Below are 22049 nucleotides of genomic sequence, written 5' to 3'. Positions count from 1 at the left end.
TGCTTTCACCAGGCTAGACTATGGCTCTGTTCAGGACAGTACTTATGCATGCGCTTCACTTTAAGACTGTTTGGCTTGCTCCAAGAGCCAGTGAGAAGAGATGGAGACATGCCTGTGCTTCATCCTCTCTCCCTTTCATCTGGAAAAGCTTATACTCCTGACAGTACTAGAGAGAACACGAGGACAGTGATTCTACCTGCCCTTACTCCTGTGATTCAAGAGGGAAAGCAATGCTCTTTGCACCCTCCCACCCACACAAGAGCCATGTGCAATCCTGCCCCTGCCTGTTCTAATTTATCTGAAGTTACTTACAGGTCATGTACTAAGGTGGAGTGTGCATTTCCAACACTGTATTTTCTCTACAAACTTAGATTCTTAGTGTTTTGCTAAAACAAAGGCTGTTCAAATTTCATCTGTACTCAAAGTAATATTAACAGACTCCTATACACCACCTTTCCAAGTCAAACATTGCTACCTCCAGAGGTGAAACCAGGCAACAGAAGCAGAACATTTCACCATAAAAACAGTTGGCACCACACTTTTAAGATTAGTTCAACTTCACAGTTTAAAAAGTCAGAACAAGTTTCTGAAATGTTCCTTAAATTAACCGCTTCTTTTAAAGTATGTAAAAAGGGGGCCAAATTATGATAGTCATACTGAATAGGGTCTGGTTCCATGTATAATCCTACTGATATAAATGGGGCTACTCATGGAGTAAAGTATTACTCAGTGTGAGTAGCATATCCTAATCTTGCTTTAAATATTAAACAAAAATACAAGTACTACTTATCAGAGTCATAGAAATGTTGGGCTGGGAGGAACCTTAAGAAATCATCTATTCCAGTCCCCCATGTCCAGACAGGGCCATGTATATGTAAATCACCCCTCACTTGTGTTTTTCTAGTCTGTTCTTAAAAACCTCCAGTGATGGGGATTCCACAGTCTCCCATGGAAGCCCATTCCAATGCTTAACTGTCCCTATAATCAGAAAGCCAAACATTGCTACTTCCAATCTAAATCTGCCTGCTGCAGATTGCTTCTTGTCCTATCTTCAGTGAACATAAAGAAAAAATGTTACTAAATAATTGTTGTTCTTCAAGATTCATTGCTCATGTCCATCCTACATTAGGGCTACGTCTACACTGGTCCCTTTTCCGAAAGGGGCATGCTAATTTTCCAGGTCGTAATAGGGAAATCCGCGGGGGATTTAAATATCCCCCGCGGCATTTAAATAAAAATGTCCGCCGCTTTTTTCCGGCTTTTAGAAAAGCCGGAAAAGAGTGTCTAGACTGGCGCGATCCTCCGGAAAAAAGCCCTTTTCTGGAGGATCTCTTATTCCTATTTCAAAGTAGGAATAAGAGATCCTCCGGAAAAGGGCTTTTTTCCGGAGGATCGGGGCTAGTGTAGATGCTCTTTTCCGGCTTTTTTAAAAGCCGGAAAAAAGCGGCGGACATTTTTATTTAAATGCCGCGGGGGATATTTAAATCCCCCGCGGATTTCCCTATTACGACCTGGAAAATTAGCATGCCCCTTTCGGAAAAGGGGCGAGTGTAGACGTAGCCTAGGTGTGCACATGCCACGTGCACTGTTGTCAGAGATTTTTCCCTCAGTGATATCCACCCCGTGGGTGAAGAGAGCCCCTTGACAACAAGGAGAGGTTTAATTATCTATCTAACAATATTTATAATATAAACACTATACCTACACTTAAGACTAACAAACTGTACAACAGAGTAAGGACCAGAGAGAACACCTTTCCTAAGCAAGAGGAGTTTTTCCAGCAACAAACACAGGTGGTAAGAAGGAACTAGGAGAGTGTGGAACCAGCAGCACCCCTTGTACTGGTACAGAAGTGTATGGCTCCCGGGGGTGCTAGAGCCAGCCTAATGCATATCACTGAAGGAAAAATCTCTAGCAACAGTGCACCAAGTGTGCACACACTTAACATGGAATGGAGATAAGCAAACACCTTAACAAGAACAATCAGTCCTGCTCCTTTCTTTAACAACTCTTAATATATTTGAAGACTGTTATTAGATTCTACCTCAGTCTTCTTTTCTCAAGATTATATGTACAGGCAGTCCCCGACTTACGCGGATCCGACTTACGTCGGATACGCACTTACGAACGGGGCTTTCTCGCCCCGGAGGTCGAGGTAGCGGATTGCTACCTGCGAGCTCCGGGGCGAGAGAGCCCCGTTCGTAAGCTCTCCGGTGCCCCTGGTCTGCTGGACACTGTCTCCAGCAGACCAGGGGCACCGGGTGGGTTCCCCGCGCTTCTGAGGCTTTGCTCTGGCAAAGCCTCGGAAGCGCGGGAACCCGCCCGCTGCTGCCGCTTGAGTCCCAGTGCCTGTGGTCTGCTGGGGACGGTCCCCAGCAGACCACAGGCACCGGGACTGAAGCCGCAGCCGCGGGGAGGGGGGGGGTCCCGCGCCTCTGAGACTTTGCCAGAGCAAAGCCTCAGAGGCGTGGCACCCCGCTGCCGCTGCTGCTCTGCTCCCCGTGTCCCTGGTCTGCTGGGGGGGGGGGGCACGGATAGTGTGCCCCCCCCCCAGCAGACCAGGCTTTTGTTTTGGACCCTGGAGCAGAGCAGCTGGGGCGCTGCGGATTGGTCCTGCAGCACCCGCTCTGGGCACTACTGGACCAACCCGGCAGCACCCCAGCTGCTCTGCCCCAGGCGTCCCCAAGTCAGCCGCTGCTGAAACTGACCAGCGCTGACTACAGGAAGCCCGAGGCAGAGTTGCTCTGCCCCAGGCTTCCTGGAATCAGCGCTCATCAGTTTCAGCAGCGGCTGACTTGGGGAAGCTTGGGGTTCTTAAGTTGAATCTGTATGTAAGTCAGAACTGGCGGTCAGTTTCAGCAGCGGCTGAATCTGGACGCCAGTTCCGACTTACATACAGATTCAACTTAAGAACAAACCTACAGTCCCTATCTTGTACGTAACCCGGGGACTGCCTGTACTGAAGTTTTTAGCCTTTTTTTAATAGGTAGGGTTTTTCAAAACCTTTTATCATTTTTGTTGCTCTCCTCTGGACTCTCTCATTTGTCTACATCTTCCTTAAAGTGTGATGCCCAGAAATGGACATACTACTCCAGCTGAGGCCCCACCAATTGAACAGGACAATTACCTCCCATTTCTTACATATAAAATTCCTGTTGGTATTAGGCTTTTTTTGCAGCTAGACTTCTTGTTGGCTTATTCAGTTTGTGATCCACTATAACCCCCCAGAGGGTTTTCAGCAGTACTACTACCTAAGCAGTTATCCCCATTTTTTATTTGTGCATTTGATTTTTCCTTTCCAAAACATTGTAAAGGTTCTACCTCCCTTAACCAGGACTCTCTGGTCCAGCAACATCTATGATCCAACAAGATCTCGGATGTTCCTGGACCACAGAGCCCAGGTATAGGGAGGTTGGGCTGCGGGGCTGGAGCAGTGAGGGGGTGAGGGAGCTGGCGACTTAGCAAGGAGTTCTGGCCCCCGTAGCCGGGCGGTAGCAGAGGGTCGGCAGTAGCAGCCACAGAGCTCCAGCCCTGGCTGTGGAGCTCTGGGCCTAACAGTGGCAACCATGGAACTCTGACCGTGGGAACAGCAAGGGAGCTCAAGGTCCAGCCTGGGGAGCCACAGCCAGGCTGGCAGCAACAGGGCCAGGCTGGAGCCCTAGCCAGGGGCAACAGGGCAGCACAGGCAATGATGGGAGGGACCTCCCTTGGTCCAGCAAATCCCCTTATTTGAGACTGGTCAGGTCCCGAGGGTGTTGGATGAGGGATGTCCAACCTGTACTCTGCATTCGTCTTTATTGTATTTCATCTTGTTCGTTTCAGAGCAATTCTCCAATTTGCCAAGATCATTTTGAATTTTTTGTGTGTCATATATTTCTGCTTTTGAGCATCATACTGAAAACGCTTACTACAAAGGCTAATGTTTGGTGCTGCAAGTAGTCTTATTAAAATCAACAAGCATTTCCTTTGTTAGTGAGCACTTATGTCCTTTCTTTGTAAAGCAAATCCAATTAGAGGCTATTACTGCAGAGTCCCTTTCAGACACATTTGGTCTAAAATAAAATAAAAATGAAATTTCTCAAACTTCTTAAAAAAGTATTCAGTCATTTTATGTACACACGTGTGTGTTAGTCCTAATTAAGATACACATTAATATTAAATTTGCCTGGGTGATTGAAGCTAACCTTTACATCTTGAAGCATTCCTGAAACTGAAAGAGATTGATCCTCACCGTTAAATTCAGTTTGTGATTAATTGCCAAAGCTGAATGTTCCAAGGCCTTGAAAACAGATGCGTAGCAGTCACTTAGTTTCGTATACTTGCCAACCAGGGCTATGGAGCACATCTTCAGCAACCTTTCATATCTAATAAAAGCAAGGTTTCTAATTATTATGCTCATAATATGTTTCCTATGAAATGTGTCTTTTCTAAAAATAAAATAACTAAATATCCCGTTTTTTAAAAAGCGTACATATTTTTTAAACACAGAAGGCCATAGCCTGAGCTGGCATAAGTCAGCATTGCTACACTGATTACAGTGGTACTATATCACGTTATTGTAATTGATGACCGGAGTCTTATAATGATTTTAAAACTTTAAGAAAACCTAATAGGCGTTACAGTACCTGTCGGCCATTTTCTTCCATTTGAAAAGAAGATCACTTGGTTGGTCATCAATAGGTAGGTTTAATCGCTGTTTAAAATATTTAATAATGCCTTGTTCTTCCAATAGGATTGGCACTCGGTAGGTGGAAGAAACATCATGGATAAATATCACCTAATAAATAAATCGTGATTAGGAACAAAAATGAGCTTCTAAAAACTTGCTTATGAAATGTAAAATTTAAGGATATTCATACCTAGAGAATAAATGTAATTCAATATATACTCTAAAATTAGATAAAGCAACATAATCAATGTTTAATGTACCTCTCAATCACTTATCTGTAAAGAAAAGCTACTTAAATTATAAAGAAGAGGATTCCCTCTCTATTTTCCTTCTTTAGCCTACCAGAGTAATGGATAAGTTATTATTATCGTTTATTACTGGTATTATTATAACACCTAGGAGGCCTAGTCATGGACAAGGATTCTGCTGTGTTAGGTATTGAAGAAAATGGTTCACTGTGGTACAGGCCTCAGTCCTACAAACACATGTGAGTAGTGTTACTGAGGAAAATATTGCTGCTCACATGTCTGAAGAATCTGGATGCACATTGTGCATTCCAGATGTAAACCTTCCTACTGTGTTTTAAAATATTAATTCAAAGATCTGTTTATAGTGAGACCCCACAAAATTTCATGGAGATCAAGCTGATTTTCCCTTTAAAAAAACAACACCGGAGTATATTTATTGTCTGAAGAAAGAATATGAATGAAACCTGCTTTCTATTTGCAAAGAAAAATTCTCTACTGGGGGCCTAAACAGTTCATGGTGTTTCCAATAATGGATGGTTTTCTTATCTAATCTATATAGCCTGCAACCAAATGGTAGACATTCCAATTCAAAAATATATTTATAAATGTACCTTTATCATCAAGTGTGACCAGATTGTCAATACAGGCAGTCCCCGGGTTACATGGATCCGACTTACATCGGATCCCTACTTACAAACGGGGTGAGGCAACCCCGCACTAGCTGCTTCCCCCCAGCAGACCAGGGAGACGCGAAGCTAGCGCCCCCTCCCCCCCCAGCAGACCAGGGAGACGCGAAGCTAGCGTCCCCCCACCCTCAGCAGACCAGGGAGACGCGGAGTGGCTTTTCTCAGCAGACACCTCAGCTTGAGAATAAAGGACTGAGGGAAGTGAGGTGTGAGAGAATAAAACTGAGCTCTGGAGAAATGTTTGGCTAGAGTTTCCCCTACAATATGTACCAGTTCCGACTTACATACAAATTCAACTTAAGAACAAACCTACAGTCCCTATCTTGTACGTAACCCAGGGACTGCCTGTAATTAAGCTCACCACATTTAGCCTGCAGGAAACAGTCAAATCTGAAGTTCCACCCTCTCTTGATATCATGTATGGAGAACTGGTTCATAAGGAATGGCTAACTACCCTACAATAATTGTGGTTCTTTAAGATACTGTAGTCAGTGTAGGATGCATGTGGCTCATGCATAAGATAGCGAGTTTTGTGACTAGCTGTGTTTATCAGGGCTATGCCTGCACCTTGTGCTTTCTTGTGCACCCAGATAAAGATCTAAAATGCTGGGCAATAGTAGCCCCTGGCCACTGACACTGCTGCTGAGTCCAGAGATGCCTTGCCCACCAGGGAACTTACTGCTGTCATGCACCTGCCAGGACTGCCATGGGCCACCTTCCCAGCAGAGGCAGATGATGCTCCACTAATCCAGGTCCACCCAGAGAGAAGAGGAGGAAGTGGATCAGACCCAACCAACCATAGTCTGGCTTCAGCTTTTCCTGAGGCATGGTCAGCATGTTGTGACGGGGATCCCTGCTGATCCAGTGGCAGACCACTCCACCACCAAGAGGGCCTTGGGTCAGATTCTGGTGGAGTAGGGTGGAACCAGATCTCACCTACCACCCCACCTCTGGGATGGCAGCCTCTCCTTGCCAGGTCCAGTGGCCAGCTTTGGTCAGTCACCCACTGGAGCAATACTTCTCTTCTTGCTGGGAGGTGCTCAACCCTCCCCCGCCCCACTCTGCTCTAGGCTCTTCTCCCACGCTACCTCTTCCCTCAAACCTCTGCCCTGCTTCTTCCCACCCCTGCCTTGCCCCTTCCCATCTGTTCCCCCTTCCACCTAGAGCTTGAATGCTGCAAATCAGCTGTTTGCAGTGCTCAAGAAGGGCTGGCAGGGAGAGGAAGGAATCGGTAAGCCTGGAGCTGCTGGTCCATCAGAGGCATAGGAGCAGATGGGGAGATTGGTGTGGACAGGTACTCTGAACCCACTAATTCTCCCCCAGGCTGCTCTAGCCCCAAAGCACCCCACAGAGTGTGCGCCTATGGATCTAGAACACCTGACCACTGGTGTTTACTCTGACTCTGCAATCAATGACCAGAGCTCTTTGACTATGGTGTTTGCTCTGCCTCTGAACCCAGAGACTAGTGCTAACTGACTACTGCTGTGCCCTGTCTCCATTGAGCGACCAGAGCTAATTGATTGCTGGCTTGTTCTGTCTCTGTACTGAAAGACCAGGGATGACTGACACCTGGGGTTGCTCAGGCCCTACAACTGAAGCTCAGATTGCAAATCTCACTTTGTATCTGTCTCCAGATGGCTGAAAGGCCTGGGGCTACTTGTTGTCTATGGGATTCTGATCCCTGCCACAGGGGCACAGAGACCATAAACTAAGCTGTGTGTGCAGCCTCTGCATGGAGGGCCCAAGGGCTAAAAGGCAGCTGACTGCTTAGGCTGTTAGCCCAGTCAGGATGCTATGCCTAATGCTAATTATCCTGAGACTAGATAGTAGCCTGACTACATAGTGAGGTCCTTGAACCTAGAGGGGGAGAATAAGCCTGCCAACAGTACACACTGTAATAAGGTGGCTTGGCCTTTAATGGGCCAAAAAAAGTCACAATGGTTTGGATTCAGCCCAAAAGATTCGATACTGTTAAGGACACTGAGTAAAGCTCTGGATATATCCTATCCTACAGCTTCTTTTATTCCAGAGTTGAATATGGCTTTGAGAAGAAAACAGACAGAGTGACTGGTTCAGGTGAAATTCTAAGACTCCTTTAGGGATGAACCTGGGGTGTAATCTTAACACCACTTTATCACTATGGTGGGATGTGAAAGGCAATCCATCTATGAGGATTTAGAGCTCGCTGACCCCTTGTGCTGAGGAATGGTCATCAGAGACACCATCTTGGTGACAGGTGGTGTAATGAGCAATCCAATGATGGTTTAAAAGCAAAAGAAGGCTCCATGGGATTTTAGGCAGATAATGCTAAGGTCTCACACAGTCATTGGCGTCTAACCAAAGCTTAAGTATCAAGGAAGCCTTGAAGGAATTTAATAGCATCAGATGAGAGAAATTAGAGTATGATGGTACCTGATTACAGTACACCAAGATCACTGCAAGGTGAAAGCTGAGAGTGTAAATGCTTGTCCTGAATATAGTTGAAGATCTTCAGTGCCAGGTCCTCTGTTGGGTCTATATTGTTGTGGGCTTCCCACACACACAACAAATGTTTGCATTACCGGATGTAAATCTTCCTAGTGGAAAGTTTCCAGCTCAGTATGAACATTTCTTAAGGAGCAGTCTCTGCAAGAAGTGCTCCACCAGCCAACCACCAAGCTGTTAGGTGTAATGACTGTGAGTCTGGGTGCGATCTCTGATCTTGGTTCTAAGATGATATACGTTGATAGATTAGGAGTCGGCCATATATCATAGATCTAACACCAGAACTGTCTCATCCAGTAAGAGGCTATTGGGTTAATGACAGTCTTATCACATCTAAACTTGGATATTCCCCTGGGAATCAGAGGAATCAGCAGAAAGGCTACAGAGGTCCTGAAAGCCACCAAAGAATCAAGGCATGTAGTAATGAGCCTGAGCCTATCCCTTCCCTTCTGGAGCAGAAGTCTGGGTCGTGGGTGGTAAGAACAAACTGAAGGAAGGTTGAGGCCACCCTTGCCTTTATGCTCTTGTTCAGGAGCATGAGGCAGCACAGGGCACATGCATGGCTCCAATGGACACTGCTATTCAAACTAACTCCAGTCTCGTATGCATCCAGTACAGGAGCACCTCCAGTGGAAGCCACACAGATGTGCTTAGAGAAGAACTGTGGTGTCGACATAAGCCAAGCATGAATCTATTACACCTGAGAAGATGTAAAAGGTTTAATATTCCAGAAATGTTGGAGAATATTTCCATGTTCATTCTGGTGAGTTGAAGAGCCACTGACAAATTTAGTCACTGTTAAGGGTACCATTATAAAAAGTTTACAAAGGATTGATAATGGATGTGTTATATACCCATTACAGACATAAACAGGATTCCGTACATGCTTATAGATCGGAGTGGGCAGTAAGTGGCCCACTGGCTGGACGCAGTTTGTGAGGGTTAGTCCCTGGTGGGCCACTGGTGCTTTATTTACCTGCAAGTCCGCAGGTATGGCCACGGATCACCATTCCCGGCCATTGGTGCTAGGGGAAGCAGTGTGGACTAGGTCACCGCCCGCTTCCTGACAATTCTCATTGGCCATGAATGGTGATCCATGGCTAACAGGAGATGCAAGCAGCTATACCTGCAGATATGAAGGTAAATAAAGTGCCAGGAGCTAATCCTGGTGAACCACCTCTGGCATATTGCACACCCAGTAAAAGCTGTTATACGTTATTATAACTCATGGTTTCAAACAACCTTCTGAAGTATTGGTCTATCAGTTTATAACAAACAATTAAACATTTACTCAAAAGTTATTATTTCTTAACCCTTTATAAACAATTTATAATTGGATCCTTCATAGTAAGTGTGACCAACTATCAAAGACTATTTGACATACCAAAATTAACATGTAAACAATTTCCAGTACTTTTGAGTAGTTTATATTTTGTATTCTATTTTATATTTCATCGTGTAATTGCTTGCAATTTAAAAATCAGTGGATTACTGAAACAAGTATCTCTTGGTGATTAAAAAAAGAAATACATTCACACATTTAAGATATATTAAACTAGAAAAATCATGTATAGTTTGAAAGAATGTGAGATGATGACCAATGAAGTCTGAAAGTACAAACCTGTTCAGGTTCCACATGGCAAAACATGGAAATCTTTTCCTTCACAGCCATTTCTATAGGCTTTGTACTTCTGCAGACTATCTGTCAAAATACATGTAAATCGTAAATAAGAAGGGTGGAAAACTAAGATAAGCTTCTAAGTAAATGGAAGCTCCTCAACATTAATCACGGGAAAAACTGACTTCTCAAGAAACAATACCATGAACAAATAATTTTTTCCTGGGAGTTCTAGAAAATATCTTAACTGACATAAATGCCACTTAACAAGAGATAGATACATCAGATCTTCACCAACATATCCGTATCTTTAGTCACCTGCTTTGCTGTTTTCTACTTTCTGAATTTCTATTGCTTGCTCTGCTATGCAATGCTACCTCTCTCCCCTTCTTCCTGACACCACGCTTTTTTATTCTCTTGCTCTTTATTCATTTACTCTTCAGATACCATTTAAGTAACGCACCAAATGGCAAAGAATAGGAGAGTCAAAAGTATAATACATTATCACCAAAGAAGAGTATATTTTCTTATCTAACTTTCCAATTCCTTTTTTTTAATGCATTTATTTCTCTGAATGTTTTCTGCTGAAAGTGGGGCATTTGGGAATCTGTAGAAATATTTGCAATTTTTACCAACAAAGAATTTTTCCAGTAGATACTAAGTGATTAATATCTCAGTTATCATTTATATTACTGTAGCACATAGGAACTCTTGTCCCCCTGCTGTTAGGCACTTTACAAACATGGGACTTCTTTCCCCCGTTTTTGATTTGTGTGCAAGTGCTGATCATATTTTAAAAGTCTTTCTGTTCAGAACACTTCGATTTACTCCTTGATCACTTTTGCTAAGTAAAAAAATACATGCCAACTGAATTTTATTTCCCCTACTCTCAAAACAGTCACTCCAGTATGGAAAATATAATGCAAACCATGAAGAAAGAACTAGTGCAAGTTCTACTCATTAAAGGAGAAATATGCAAGTAATTTTTTAATGTGTGTGAATATCCAGTTATGCTTAAAAATCAACTACTGTCTTGGAGAAATGCTTTATCAACCATGACAATGTGTATTCAAAATACTACAGAGAAATCTGCAGTTCTTAGTGGGTGACTCCAAGAGGTGAGGGTTGTCTGCATGATGTGGTAAAATTATTGCTAATGGAGTCATAAAAAATTAAATGCATCAGCAATAGCAGGAAATAGAAAATTATAGTAACAACTGCTGATTTATATTTGTCAAAGTAATAAAATGTAAGTGCACAGAAGAAATTATATAATTCAAGAAGGCAGATTGGCTACAAGACTAGATACTATTTTTCAAGATATCATGGCAGAGTCCCTTACATGTATAGACATTGTGCATGCAAACAGATATTTTTCAAAGTTCTTTAGCCTAGAAGAAAAGACTACTCCCCTCAGTTTTACTGATCAAGGAATGTGAATGGTTAACCGGTTAATGATTACTAGTTATGGTTAACTGGTAATCCGCCTGGGTTGAAGTGCCCTCCCCCCGCCACCCCCACGTTTAAGCAGTTAACAAATTAAACATAACATTTAACCAGTTAACTGATGAAATGGGATTTTACATCTCTAATCAAGGGCTGCAAATAGTAAGAAAAATACTGTTCTTATGCCTGAACTTGGGAAAGTGACTACAATCAATCTGATTTCCTTTCATTCCACACTAAAAAATTAATAGTTTTTAAAAGCCTAATTTTCAAAATATGGCACAATTAGAATACTAGGACTGGAAGGGTCCTTGAAAGGTCATCGAGTCCCTCATGGCAGGACGCACTACTGTCTAGACCATCCCAGACAGACATTTATCTAACCTACTCTTAAATATCTCCAGAGATGGAGATTCCACAACCTCCCTAGGCAACTTATTCCAGTGCTTAACAGTTAGGAAGTTTTTCCTAATGTCCAACCTAAACCTTCCTTGCTGCATTTTGAGCCCATTGTTTCTTGTTCTATCCTCAGAGGCCAAGGAGAACAATTTTTCTCCCTCCTCCTTGTGACACCCTTTTAGATACCTGAAAACCGCTTTCATGTCCCCTCTCAATATTCTCTTTTCCAAACTAAACAAGCCCAATTCTTTTAAGTCTTCCTTCATAGGTCATGTTCTCTAGACCTTTAATCATTCTTGTTGCTCTTCTCTGGAACTTCTCCAATTTTTCCACATCTTTCTTGAAATGTGGTGCCCAGAACTGGACACAATACTCCAACTGAGGCCTAATCAGCACAGAGTAGAGTGGAAGAATGACTTCTCGTGTCTTACTCACAATACACCTGTTAATGTATCCTAGAAGCATGTTTGCTTTTTTTGCCACAGTGTCACACTGTTGGCTCATATTTAGCTTGTGTTCCACTATAAACCCTAGATCCCTTTCTGCTGTACAGGCAGTTCCCGGGTTACGTACAAGATAGGGACTGTAGGTTTGTTCTTAAGTTGAATCTGTATGTAAGTCGGAACTGGCATCAGCCGCTGCTGAAACTGATCAGTTTCAACAGCCGCTGAATCTGGACACCAGTTCCACTTACATACAGATTCAAGATAAGAACACCAGGCGTCCCCAAGTCAGCTGCTGCTGAAACTGATCAGCAGCTGATTCCAGGAAGCCCAGGGCAGAGCAACTCTGCCTTGGGCTTCCTGTAGTCAGCTGCTGGTCAGTTTCAGCAGCGGCTGACTTTGGGACGCCTGGGGCAGAGCAGCTCGGGTGCTGCTGGCTTGGTCCAGTAGCGCGGCTGCTCCTCGGAGCTACTGGACCAACCCAGCAGCACCCCAGCTGCTCTGCCCCAGGCATCCTGATTCAGCCGCTGCTGAAACTGATCAGCAGCTGAATCAGGACGCCTGGGGCAGAGCAGCTGGGGTGCTGCCGGGTTGGTCCAGTAGCGCCAAGAAGCGGTACTGCGGGACCAACCGGCAGTGCCCCACCTGCTCTACCACAGGCCCCCAGCTTTGCTCCATGTCTCCCTGGTCTGCTGGGGGGGGGCACTAGCTGCGTCCCCCCCAGCACACCAGGGAGACGTGGAGCAAAGCTGCGGAGGACCCGGGCCAAACCGTGGCGCTTCCAGATCAGCGCCGTGGTCCGGCCTGGGTCCTCCGGGGCTCTGCGCAGCGTCTCCCTGGTCTGCAGACCAGGGAGACGCTGAACAGAGCGGCGGAGCACCCAGCTGGACCCGCGCCGCTTCCAGATCAGCTGGAAGCGGCGAGGGTCCGGCCCCCGGTGCTCCGCCGCTCTGTTCAGCGTCTGCCTGGTCTGCAGACCAGGGAGACGCTGAACAGAGCGGCTGGACCTGCGCCGCTTCCAGATCAGCTGGAAGCGGCGCGGGTCCGGCCCCCAGTGCTCCGCCGCTTTGTTCAGCGTCTCCCTGGTCTGCAGACCAGGGAGACGCTGCACAGAGCGGCGGAGCACCCGGCAGGACCCGCGCCGCTTCCAGCTGATCTGGAAGCGGCCGCGGGTCCGGCCCCCGGTGCTCCGCCGCTTTGCTCACGTCTCCCTGGTCTGCTGGCTCCGCCAGCAGACCAGGGAGACGGGGAGCAGCTTTTCTCACCCCGGAGAAGGCGGGCGGCGGGACCAGGCGTCCCGTTGCTCTAGTTCTCCGGGGCGAGAATCCCCGTTCATAACTACGGATCCGACATAAGTCGGATCCGTGTAACTCAGGGACTGCCTGTACTCCTTTCTAGACAGTCGCTTCCCATTCTGTATGTGTGAAACTGATTGTTCCTTTCTAAGTGGAGTACTATGCATTTGTCCTTATTAAACTTCATCCTGTTTACTGCAGACCATTTCTCCAAGTTGTCCAGATCATTTTGAATTATGACCCTATCCTCGAAAGCAGTTGCAACCCCTCCCAGCTTGGTATCATCTGCAAACTTAATAAGTATACTCTCTATGCCAATATCAAAATTGTTGATGAAGATATTGAACAGAACCGATCCCAAAACAGATCCCTGCGAAACCCTACTTCTTATACCTTTCCAGCAGGATTGTGAACCGTTAATTACTACTCTCTGAGAATGATTATTCAGCCAGTTATGCACCCACCTCATAGTAGTCCCATCTAAGTTGTATTTCCCTAGTTTATTGATAAGACTATCATGAGAGACCATATCAAATCCTTACTAAAGTCTAGGTAAACCACGTCCACCGCTTCTCCCTTATCCAAAAGACTCGTTATTCTATCAAAGAAAGCTATCAGATTGATTTGACATTGATTTGTCAGATTGATTTGTTCTTAACTTTACTTGTCTTCAGAAATTAGGTGCCTATTTTGTGTCTGAAATTAATTGTATGCAACTGAGTTTGTCTGTAACAGAAAAAAATTAAAAAACAAAAGTTTGCTTAAACTCCATTCATTTGAAGAAGTGGGCTATGCCCACAGAAGCTCATGATACCATCTACATTTTTTGTTAGTCTCTAAGATGCTGCAAGACTATTTGTTGTTTTTTAAATTAAATCACAAAAGTGTGCTCACCTATCATATCCTTTACAAAACTAATGTTGTTGCAGTTATGATGAAGGGATTTTAATAATTGTATTCTAATTCCTGTTAAGACTACTTAGAGTGAAAATATAGGCACTGTATTTTAAATAGTGAAAACTGAAATAAAACAAAGAAATTAGTAGTTCAGATAATAAATCTTAACTAACCTACATGTAGCTACACACATTACAATTATCAAGTGACAGACAATGAAACAACTTTAATGCCAATCTATGAATTGTTTGACTTTATGTATTTTATTAGCTTGATTTCTGTAGCTAAATATTTTCTTTGAATATTTTAAATGAGAAATATTGGTTAATATATTTATCAATGAATTGTAAAACATTCGGTACAGAGCCCATAACTGTTTTTTCTTCATAGTAATGTGTACAGGAAAATAATGTAATGTTGTTAATGTATGATAAAACTAAGTAGGTAGACTTGCTTTAGAGGCTTATTGATATGGATCATTAAAGTGTATGTACAGAATTGTTTCTTTTTCAAAACTGCAAATACCATTTATTTTTCAAGTTTCCTGACAGTGTGGTATTTATTATGAATAAGCATTAAGGCTGTTGGGTGATAATGAAATGGTTATTTCTTTGTTCTTGATAAAAATAATGTATTTGTTTATTATACACAGAAGTACATTCACTGTGAATCATCCCCACTGTTGTTTTTAAAGAATGCTTTCAAAATTTTGGAATTTGCCAGTGTATGTTTTCTTTGATGTTGGTTTGTATTTGCATGGTTTTGATTTTTTCCATCTTACATATCTTCCTTTGTTTCAATAAACAAAGGAATGGGATTTGTAACACACAGTATTCAGTCTTACTACCATTTAAACTATTCACATGATTTATGAGACATCACTTTAAAATATGGTATAGTTATTATGGACAATTGATTATAAAACATCCTACACACAGACACATATGTTAACATTTTTATTATGAACCACCAAAAACATATTTACTTCAACGAGTTATAAAAAAAGATATTCATTTCTTTTATGAGGAAGTCACTGCTGGATAGGAGGCTTCCAATCTGCAGAAATTAAGATAACTGCAATGTCCGTTTTTATTTATTGGATTTTAGAAAAGAAAATTGGCACATTTAACAAGTTTGCCACAAGTACACTATTGATAGTTAGAACATCCCATGGGAGTTCTGTCTGGGAAAAGAATGAAGGGCCAGGCTTTTAAAATGATGGCAGATTGATTAATGCTGCAGAGTTCATTAGTGAAATTATTGACTTACCTATGACAGGAACAAAAGTAAATAACTTAGTTCTGCCAAATAACACATAATTGGTATTTTGAACATGAGAATGTATTTTATGACTGAAACAGTAGATTTTAACTGAAATAACATATGGACTAAAAAGTCATATCTTCTGTAAGGTTCAGAAAAGAGAAAATTTACAAAAAAGGGAGAACACAATGTTTACTTGTGCACATTGTCATTGTATAAGAACATAATTATACCAAACAGCAGAGTTGTGTATCTTGCTAGGGGCTTGATATTGCAACATAGTAGACCCTTCATGGAGTGCTAAGCAGCTTCAATTTCCATCAGAGGTAGTGGGAGTGGGCGAGAATTCAGGACATCAAAAGAATGCTCAGGACCTTGCAGAACTGATCCTTAGAACTATTTTGGTTTTGCCAGGAGCCCCAACCAAAGGACTGCTCCTAAAGCAGACCACAAAGATGACTCTGGTTCAGACCATAGCAATCTGTCTCTCTTCTGCTCTGAAAAAAAAGCACTCTACACTAGACTTATACCTGGTGCAGTGTATTTTATTCAGAGAACAAACATAGCTTTGCTAGGTAGTGTGCTGGCCTCTCCTGCTTACCTGCATGGGGAGGGATACAGTGGTTCTTTGGCGCCTGCTTTCTACCCCACATTTCACCTGTGATATGGGTGGCCAGGAAATAATGTGACACCTTTGCATATTCATTCACACATTTTGTAGTTAAACTATCTGAACATATAATTGGCTACACATTTGCAAATGATGGATTATTTTTCACATTTCATTACCAAAACTGATGATACAGCCTCACATTCCAAGAACTCCTCCCAGAATAGATACATCATTAACCCTAGACGTATAGAGTCATATGTACATTTTGCTGTGCGACTCTTTAATGGAAGCTAGAACCCCCCATGCTATTTTAAGGATTAAAATATATTGACATTCAGTACATTTTTGTAATTTCATTTCTTTAGTTTTTAATGCAGTAATATGGAACAAATTGCTTCCTCCTCCCTCACAAAGGTTTGTCTACACTTGAAAAACCATTGCAACACAGCTACACCACTTCAATGTAGATACCACACATGACAACAGGAAGGATTGTCTCACTGGCATAAGAAATACACCTCCCTGAGAGATGGTAGCTATGTCAACAGAAGAATTCTTCCATTGATATAATACTGTCCGTACTGGGGGTTAAATCAGCTTAAATAGCTTGCTCAGGGGTGTGGGTTTTTCATACCTCTGCAGACCATGCCTAAGACAAGTTCCTTTTCTGAGTAGAAAGAATTGAAGCCTCATGTTTTGTATTATTTTCATGCACCAATATATCTAGATGACCTATAAACACACATTTTTATCATAGCCCTGTGAACTCACCAAATCTGGAGACAATCCTAGTCCTCTCAGCGCTCGAACACTGTTCTGTGTAGGTTTTGTTTTCTGTTCTCCAGTAGCATTAGGCTGGAAACATATATTATAAAGGCTGAAACAGTAACTCAGTTCTAGCATCAAGACAATTATAGTTAAAAACAAAGAAATGTCAATGAAAGTAAGGATACTGACATGGACATAAAAGCATACATTAAAGCAATATCTTATTGCATGCATTAAAACCCTCTGGAACTTCTAGCCAAACAGCACTAATTCAAGCCAACTGCCTCTTTTAGATCAGTATACAGAGAGTATAGGGCTCAGAACTTGGGAAGAGAAATGTCCAAACTTGGATCTTCTAAAATTGTTTGGAAATGCTACAAACAGTGTCATGCCTTCAATGATCTTCCATAAGTGGAACTGTTTGGAATTTAGTACATCATTCTGTCCTCAAATATACACATTCAACTGCCACTGAAATTAATTGTAAATGGGTTTATGTAAATCAGGACAGAATATGTTCCTAGTTATCATTATAGATAATCCAAAAGAAATCCTGGAAAAAATAGTGGTATTGTCAGCTTCCTTCCAAATACTTGCTTATGAATATTCACAACTTTAAAAATAATCTATTTTTGGCATAAAAGTTACAGTTAGATGGAACATAACATTTTCAGCACTGTAAAGCAGATGTTACCTCACAGATGGGTTCTGTGAACACTATGGGCTCGTCTACACTGGCCTCTTTTCCGAAAGGGGCATGTTAATTTCACAGGTCATAATAGGGAAATCCGCGGGGGATTTAAATATCCCCCGCGGCATTTAAATAAAAATGTCCGCCGCTTTTTTCCGGCTTTTAGAAAAGCCGGAAAAGAGCGTCTACACTGGCCCCGATCCTCCGGAAAAAGCGCCCTTTTCCGGAGGATCTTATTCAAAGTAGGAATAAGATCCTCCGGAAAAGGGCACTTTTTCCGGAGGATCGGGGCCAGTGTAGACGCTCTTTTCCGGCTTTTCTAAAAGCCGGAAAAAAGCGGCGGACATTTTTATTTAAATGCCGCGGGGGATATTTAAATCCCCCGCGGATTTCCCTATTACGACCTGTGAAATTAACATGTCCCTTTCGGAAAAGGGGCCAGTGTAGACGTAGCCTATTAGTCTTCACTCAACTACCTGGAATACTAAAAGGGAGACTACGAAAGAATATTGGGTGAAATCCGGGCTCCAGTGAAATCAATGGCAAAACTCCCATTGGTTTCAGTGGAGTAAGGATTTCATCTATTCTCTCTTTAAGTTTTAACACACTGACTCCCTGCACTGTAACCCCTGAAAAAATATAGAATTCAGTACATAGCAAAACTTAACTGAAAATTAAAATATTTTTTATGTTGCTAATTTACCTGTGGTACAAGGCTAACATGGATATTGCAGAAGTTTTCTCTTTTTGCCTTGAACTGGAACTGTCTGAATGCCTCAACAAATGGCATTCCTTCAATGTCTCCGATAGTTCCACCCAGCTGAAAAAGAAGGCCTAGAATTTACAACTGTTCTGATAATTTAAAAAAATATATTTCTACTCTGTCAGCCTTGAAAATTTTAAATGTTCAGCTCAGTTGTGCATGTTGTAAGAGGGAGAATGAATGGCATGTGGTTCTGAAGGCACATCTTGTAAGTAGCCCTTGCATCATTACATCAGCCACTTTCTGCGGAAAACTTTACTCATTTTCAAAGCTAATTTTATTGACTTTTTAATGACGAGGGCACAGTTTTCCACCGGAACAAGTATGTTACCACCAAAATGCATGTTTTACATACAGTTTTCAATATCTTTGGGTATGTCTACCCTACAAAGTTAGTTCGAACTAATGGACGTTAGTTCGAACTAACTTTCCTAGGCGCTACACTAGCGCTCCGTTAGTTCAAACTTAATTCGAACTAACGGAGCGCTTAGTTCGAACTAGGTAAACCTCATTTTACGAGGACTAACGCCTAGTTCGAACTAACTAGTTCGAACTAAGGGCTGTGTAGCCCTTTAGTTCGAACTAGTGGGAGGCTAGCCCTCCCCAGGTTTCCCTGGTGGCCACTCTGGCCAACACCAGGGAAACTCTATGCCCCCCTCCCGGCCCCGGACCCCTTAAAGGGGCACGGGCTGGCTACGGTGCCCGTGCCAGGTGCAAGCCTGCCAGCACCCAGCTAGCAGACCCTGCACCTGGCACGGCACAGAGCCACCCACCCGATGCCCCCCAGCCCACCCCCTCTTGCCGGGACCAGGCTGGCGGCTCCCGGGAGCTTGCCCTGGACCGCAAGAGGCGGGCACCTTCCTGGGCTAGTGCGGACATCGTGGACCTCGTCCACGATCTCCGCACTAGGCACAGGAAAGTGGCCGTCTAGGGCAGGAGAGCTGTCAGCCTGGCCACCCAGGAGCAGGTGTGCATGAAAATCAAGGGGGTCCACTGAGACCCCCGACCCTGAGCTTACAATGGCCGTCCTGGGTCAGACCTAAGGTCCATCTAGCCCAGTAGCCTGTCTGCCAACAGCGGCCAACCCTAGGGACCCTGGAGGGGATGGACCGAAGACAGTGGCCAAGCCATTTGTCTCGTGCCATCCCTCTCCAGCCTTCCACAAACTTTGGGCAGGGACACCACTCCTACCCCCTGGCTAATACCACTCCATGGACCCAACCTCCATGACTTGATCTCACTTCCCTTTCAACTCTGTTCTAGTTGTAGCCTTCACAGCCTCCTGCAGCAAGGAGTTCCGCAGGTTAACTATTTGCTTTGTCAAGAACAACTTTCTCTTACTAGTTTCAAGCCTGCTACCCATTCCTTTCCTTTGGTGTCCTCTAGTCCTTCTTTAGGGGAACTCAGGAAGAACTTTTATGAATGCACCCTCTCCACCCAACCCCTGCTTTTAGAGACCTCTATCCTGTCCCCCCTCCGTCTCCTCTTTTCTAAGCTGAACAGACCCAGTCTCTGTAGCCTTTCTTCATCTGGGACCTGTTCCCAACCCCTGATCATGTTAGTTGCCCTCCCCTCTCCCAGCCTTTCTCTTCCCCTCTCCCACCTCCTTTTCCCAGTCTCCCCCAGTTTTGTTCAATAAAGACAGAGTCAATGTTGGAAGAAACGTTATCTTTATTTTGTACATCAATAAGAAGGGGGGCTAGGGAAGGGTAAGTGGAAAGAGGTGAGGGAGGAATGGGGTACGAGCCCCCGATGGGGACGACTGGGCTGGCTCTGCGGGCTTCTGGGGGTGGAAGCTCTCCTGCAGCCCCCCAATTACCCTCTCTCCCCAGATGGCAGCCTGCGGCAAGTGCAGCCGGGCTGATGGCCGAGTGGTGTGATGTGCCCAGTGTGGGTACTCCGGGCACTCCAAGCCAGAACTTCTTTGCAAGCAGGGCACCCCTTAGAACTGTGTGTCCAGGGTGGGGGTCGGGACCCTTTAAGCGCAGCCCTCGGCTAGCCTGAGACAGCATCTCCATGCTCTAAGTCCTCCTCTGATGCCCTGCCAGCACTGCTTCCAGCCATCCTTAAGCCCTGTTCAGAGTCCACTCAATGTGGACTTGCTAGTTCGAATTAGCAAAACGCTAATTCGAACTAGTTTTTAGTTCTAGATGCGTTAGTTCGAATTAGCTTAGTTCGAATTAACTAATTCGAACTAAGTTAGTTCGAACTAGCGCTGTAGTGTAGACGTACCCTTAGAGACAACTATATTCTTCAATGAAATAGCAAGGATGAAGTTATCAATATATACAGGCAGTCCCCGGGTTACGTACAAGATAGGGACTGTAGGTTTGTTCTTAAGTTGAATTTGTATGTTAGTCGGAACTGGTACATATTGTAGGGGAAACCATAGCCAAACATTTCTCCAGAGCTCAGTTTTATTCTCCCACACCTCACTTCCCTTAGTCCTTTATTCTCAAGATGAGGTGTCTGCTGAGAAAAGCCGCTCCGCATCTCCCTGATCTGCTGGGGAAGGGGCGCTAGCTTCGCGTCTCCCTGGTCTGCTGGGGGGAAGCAGCTAGTGCGGGGTTGCCTCACCCTGTTTGTAAGTAGGGATCTGATGTAAGTCGGATCCATGTAACCCGGGGACTGCCTGTACACTGCATTTTGGTAAACAAGAATAAAACTGTTTTTAGTTTCCTGTTTGCTAAATTAATAATAACTGAAATAAATGTGAGAAGGGCATCTAATACCATTATCGTAGCTCTACAATGGAATAAACTGCACATGGACAGGTTAGCATCCTACTAAAACAGATATAATTAAAACATGTTATTCCACAATAAGATAGAAGGAATAAAATACTCAATAAGTGCTCAGTAATAGCTATGATAGAAAGGTTGAAACTACATAAACAGTCTTCCAACAAGAGACTAAAAGAAAAATTATCTCAGAATGTGGACAGACGTGCCCTCTTGTGGTCTCTGGAATAACTGTACATTTTTGTTCAAGTAAAATTAAAAAAACAGACCTTACTATATTTGACATATATACATATATATATATATATACACACACACAATTTACAATTGATAAATTATACTTATAACCAGAAAGCTTTGAAATTGTATTTGCGTATTTCTTGGTCTCTACAGAAAGTTTCTTGAATTAGAAAAAATAAGCTTTTTAATACCAAGGTTAAGAATCACTAACAGCCTCGTCCCATCTTATGTAAGGATATTCCTGTGCACTTTTTTGTTTATTGCTCTTGGTAAGCTTAAAGGAGATACTGGATACATATTGTACACTTCATAAATATAGTGGAATCTTTATGATCAAGCCAAAACCCAAGGCTAAAATCAAGGCTCGATATCCTTCTAAAAGATATGCTATAATTCAAAAAGAAGTTATAACCTTTATACAGAAATACATAAGCATCCATATCCTGCATTATGCTGAAATGCTGACTAGATTATAATAATAGTCCTTTCCGGCCTTAAAATCCATTTAAAAGGTCTTTCTTCAAATTCCCAGACATGTCTTCTTCAAAAACTTCATTGAAACTGGAATGATAATAAATAGTATCACCAAGCACTTATGTAGTGTTTTTCAACCATACATCTCAAAGTATTTTTATACAGGAGGTACTGTACTGATGTGCAAGACCTTAAAACTAAAATAATTAGCATATGATCTTGATCAAGAAGTACTTACATACATCCTTGAAAGCATGATCATAAACACCACCAAAGGATCTTTGGTTTGAAGATTGCAAGCTATGATCTGA

The 22049-nt window shown here is 43.3% G+C and overlaps 1 protein-coding gene across 8 annotated transcripts in view; it reads right to left on the bottom strand.

The window, feature by feature from the left end:
* The window catches only part of CTPS2 (CTP synthase 2), a 178979-nt gene that overhangs the window by 123780 nt on the left and 33150 nt on the right, over nucleotides 1–22049 (bottom strand). For all 8 annotated transcript variants that reach the window (XM_075914163.1, XM_075914194.1, XM_075914171.1 and 5 more), the window contains 5 exons: nucleotides 18224–18340; nucleotides 16833–16916; nucleotides 9709–9789; nucleotides 4626–4777; nucleotides 4232–4364 (listed from right to left, as the gene is read on the bottom strand). In XM_075914163.1, coding sequence (XP_075770278.1) covers nucleotides 4232–4364; nucleotides 4626–4777; nucleotides 9709–9789; nucleotides 16833–16916; nucleotides 18224–18340 — 567 coding nt within the window. The remainder of the gene's footprint in view (nucleotides 1–4231; nucleotides 4365–4625; nucleotides 4778–9708; nucleotides 9790–16832; nucleotides 16917–18223; nucleotides 18341–22049) is intronic.

This window comes from Pelodiscus sinensis, chromosome 1 (genome assembly GCF_049634645.1).
Source record: "Pelodiscus sinensis isolate JC-2024 chromosome 1, ASM4963464v1, whole genome shotgun sequence".
Lineage (NCBI taxonomy): Eukaryota > Metazoa > Chordata > Testudines > Trionychidae > Pelodiscus > Pelodiscus sinensis.
This window is presented reverse-complemented; position numbering and strand designations above follow the sequence as displayed.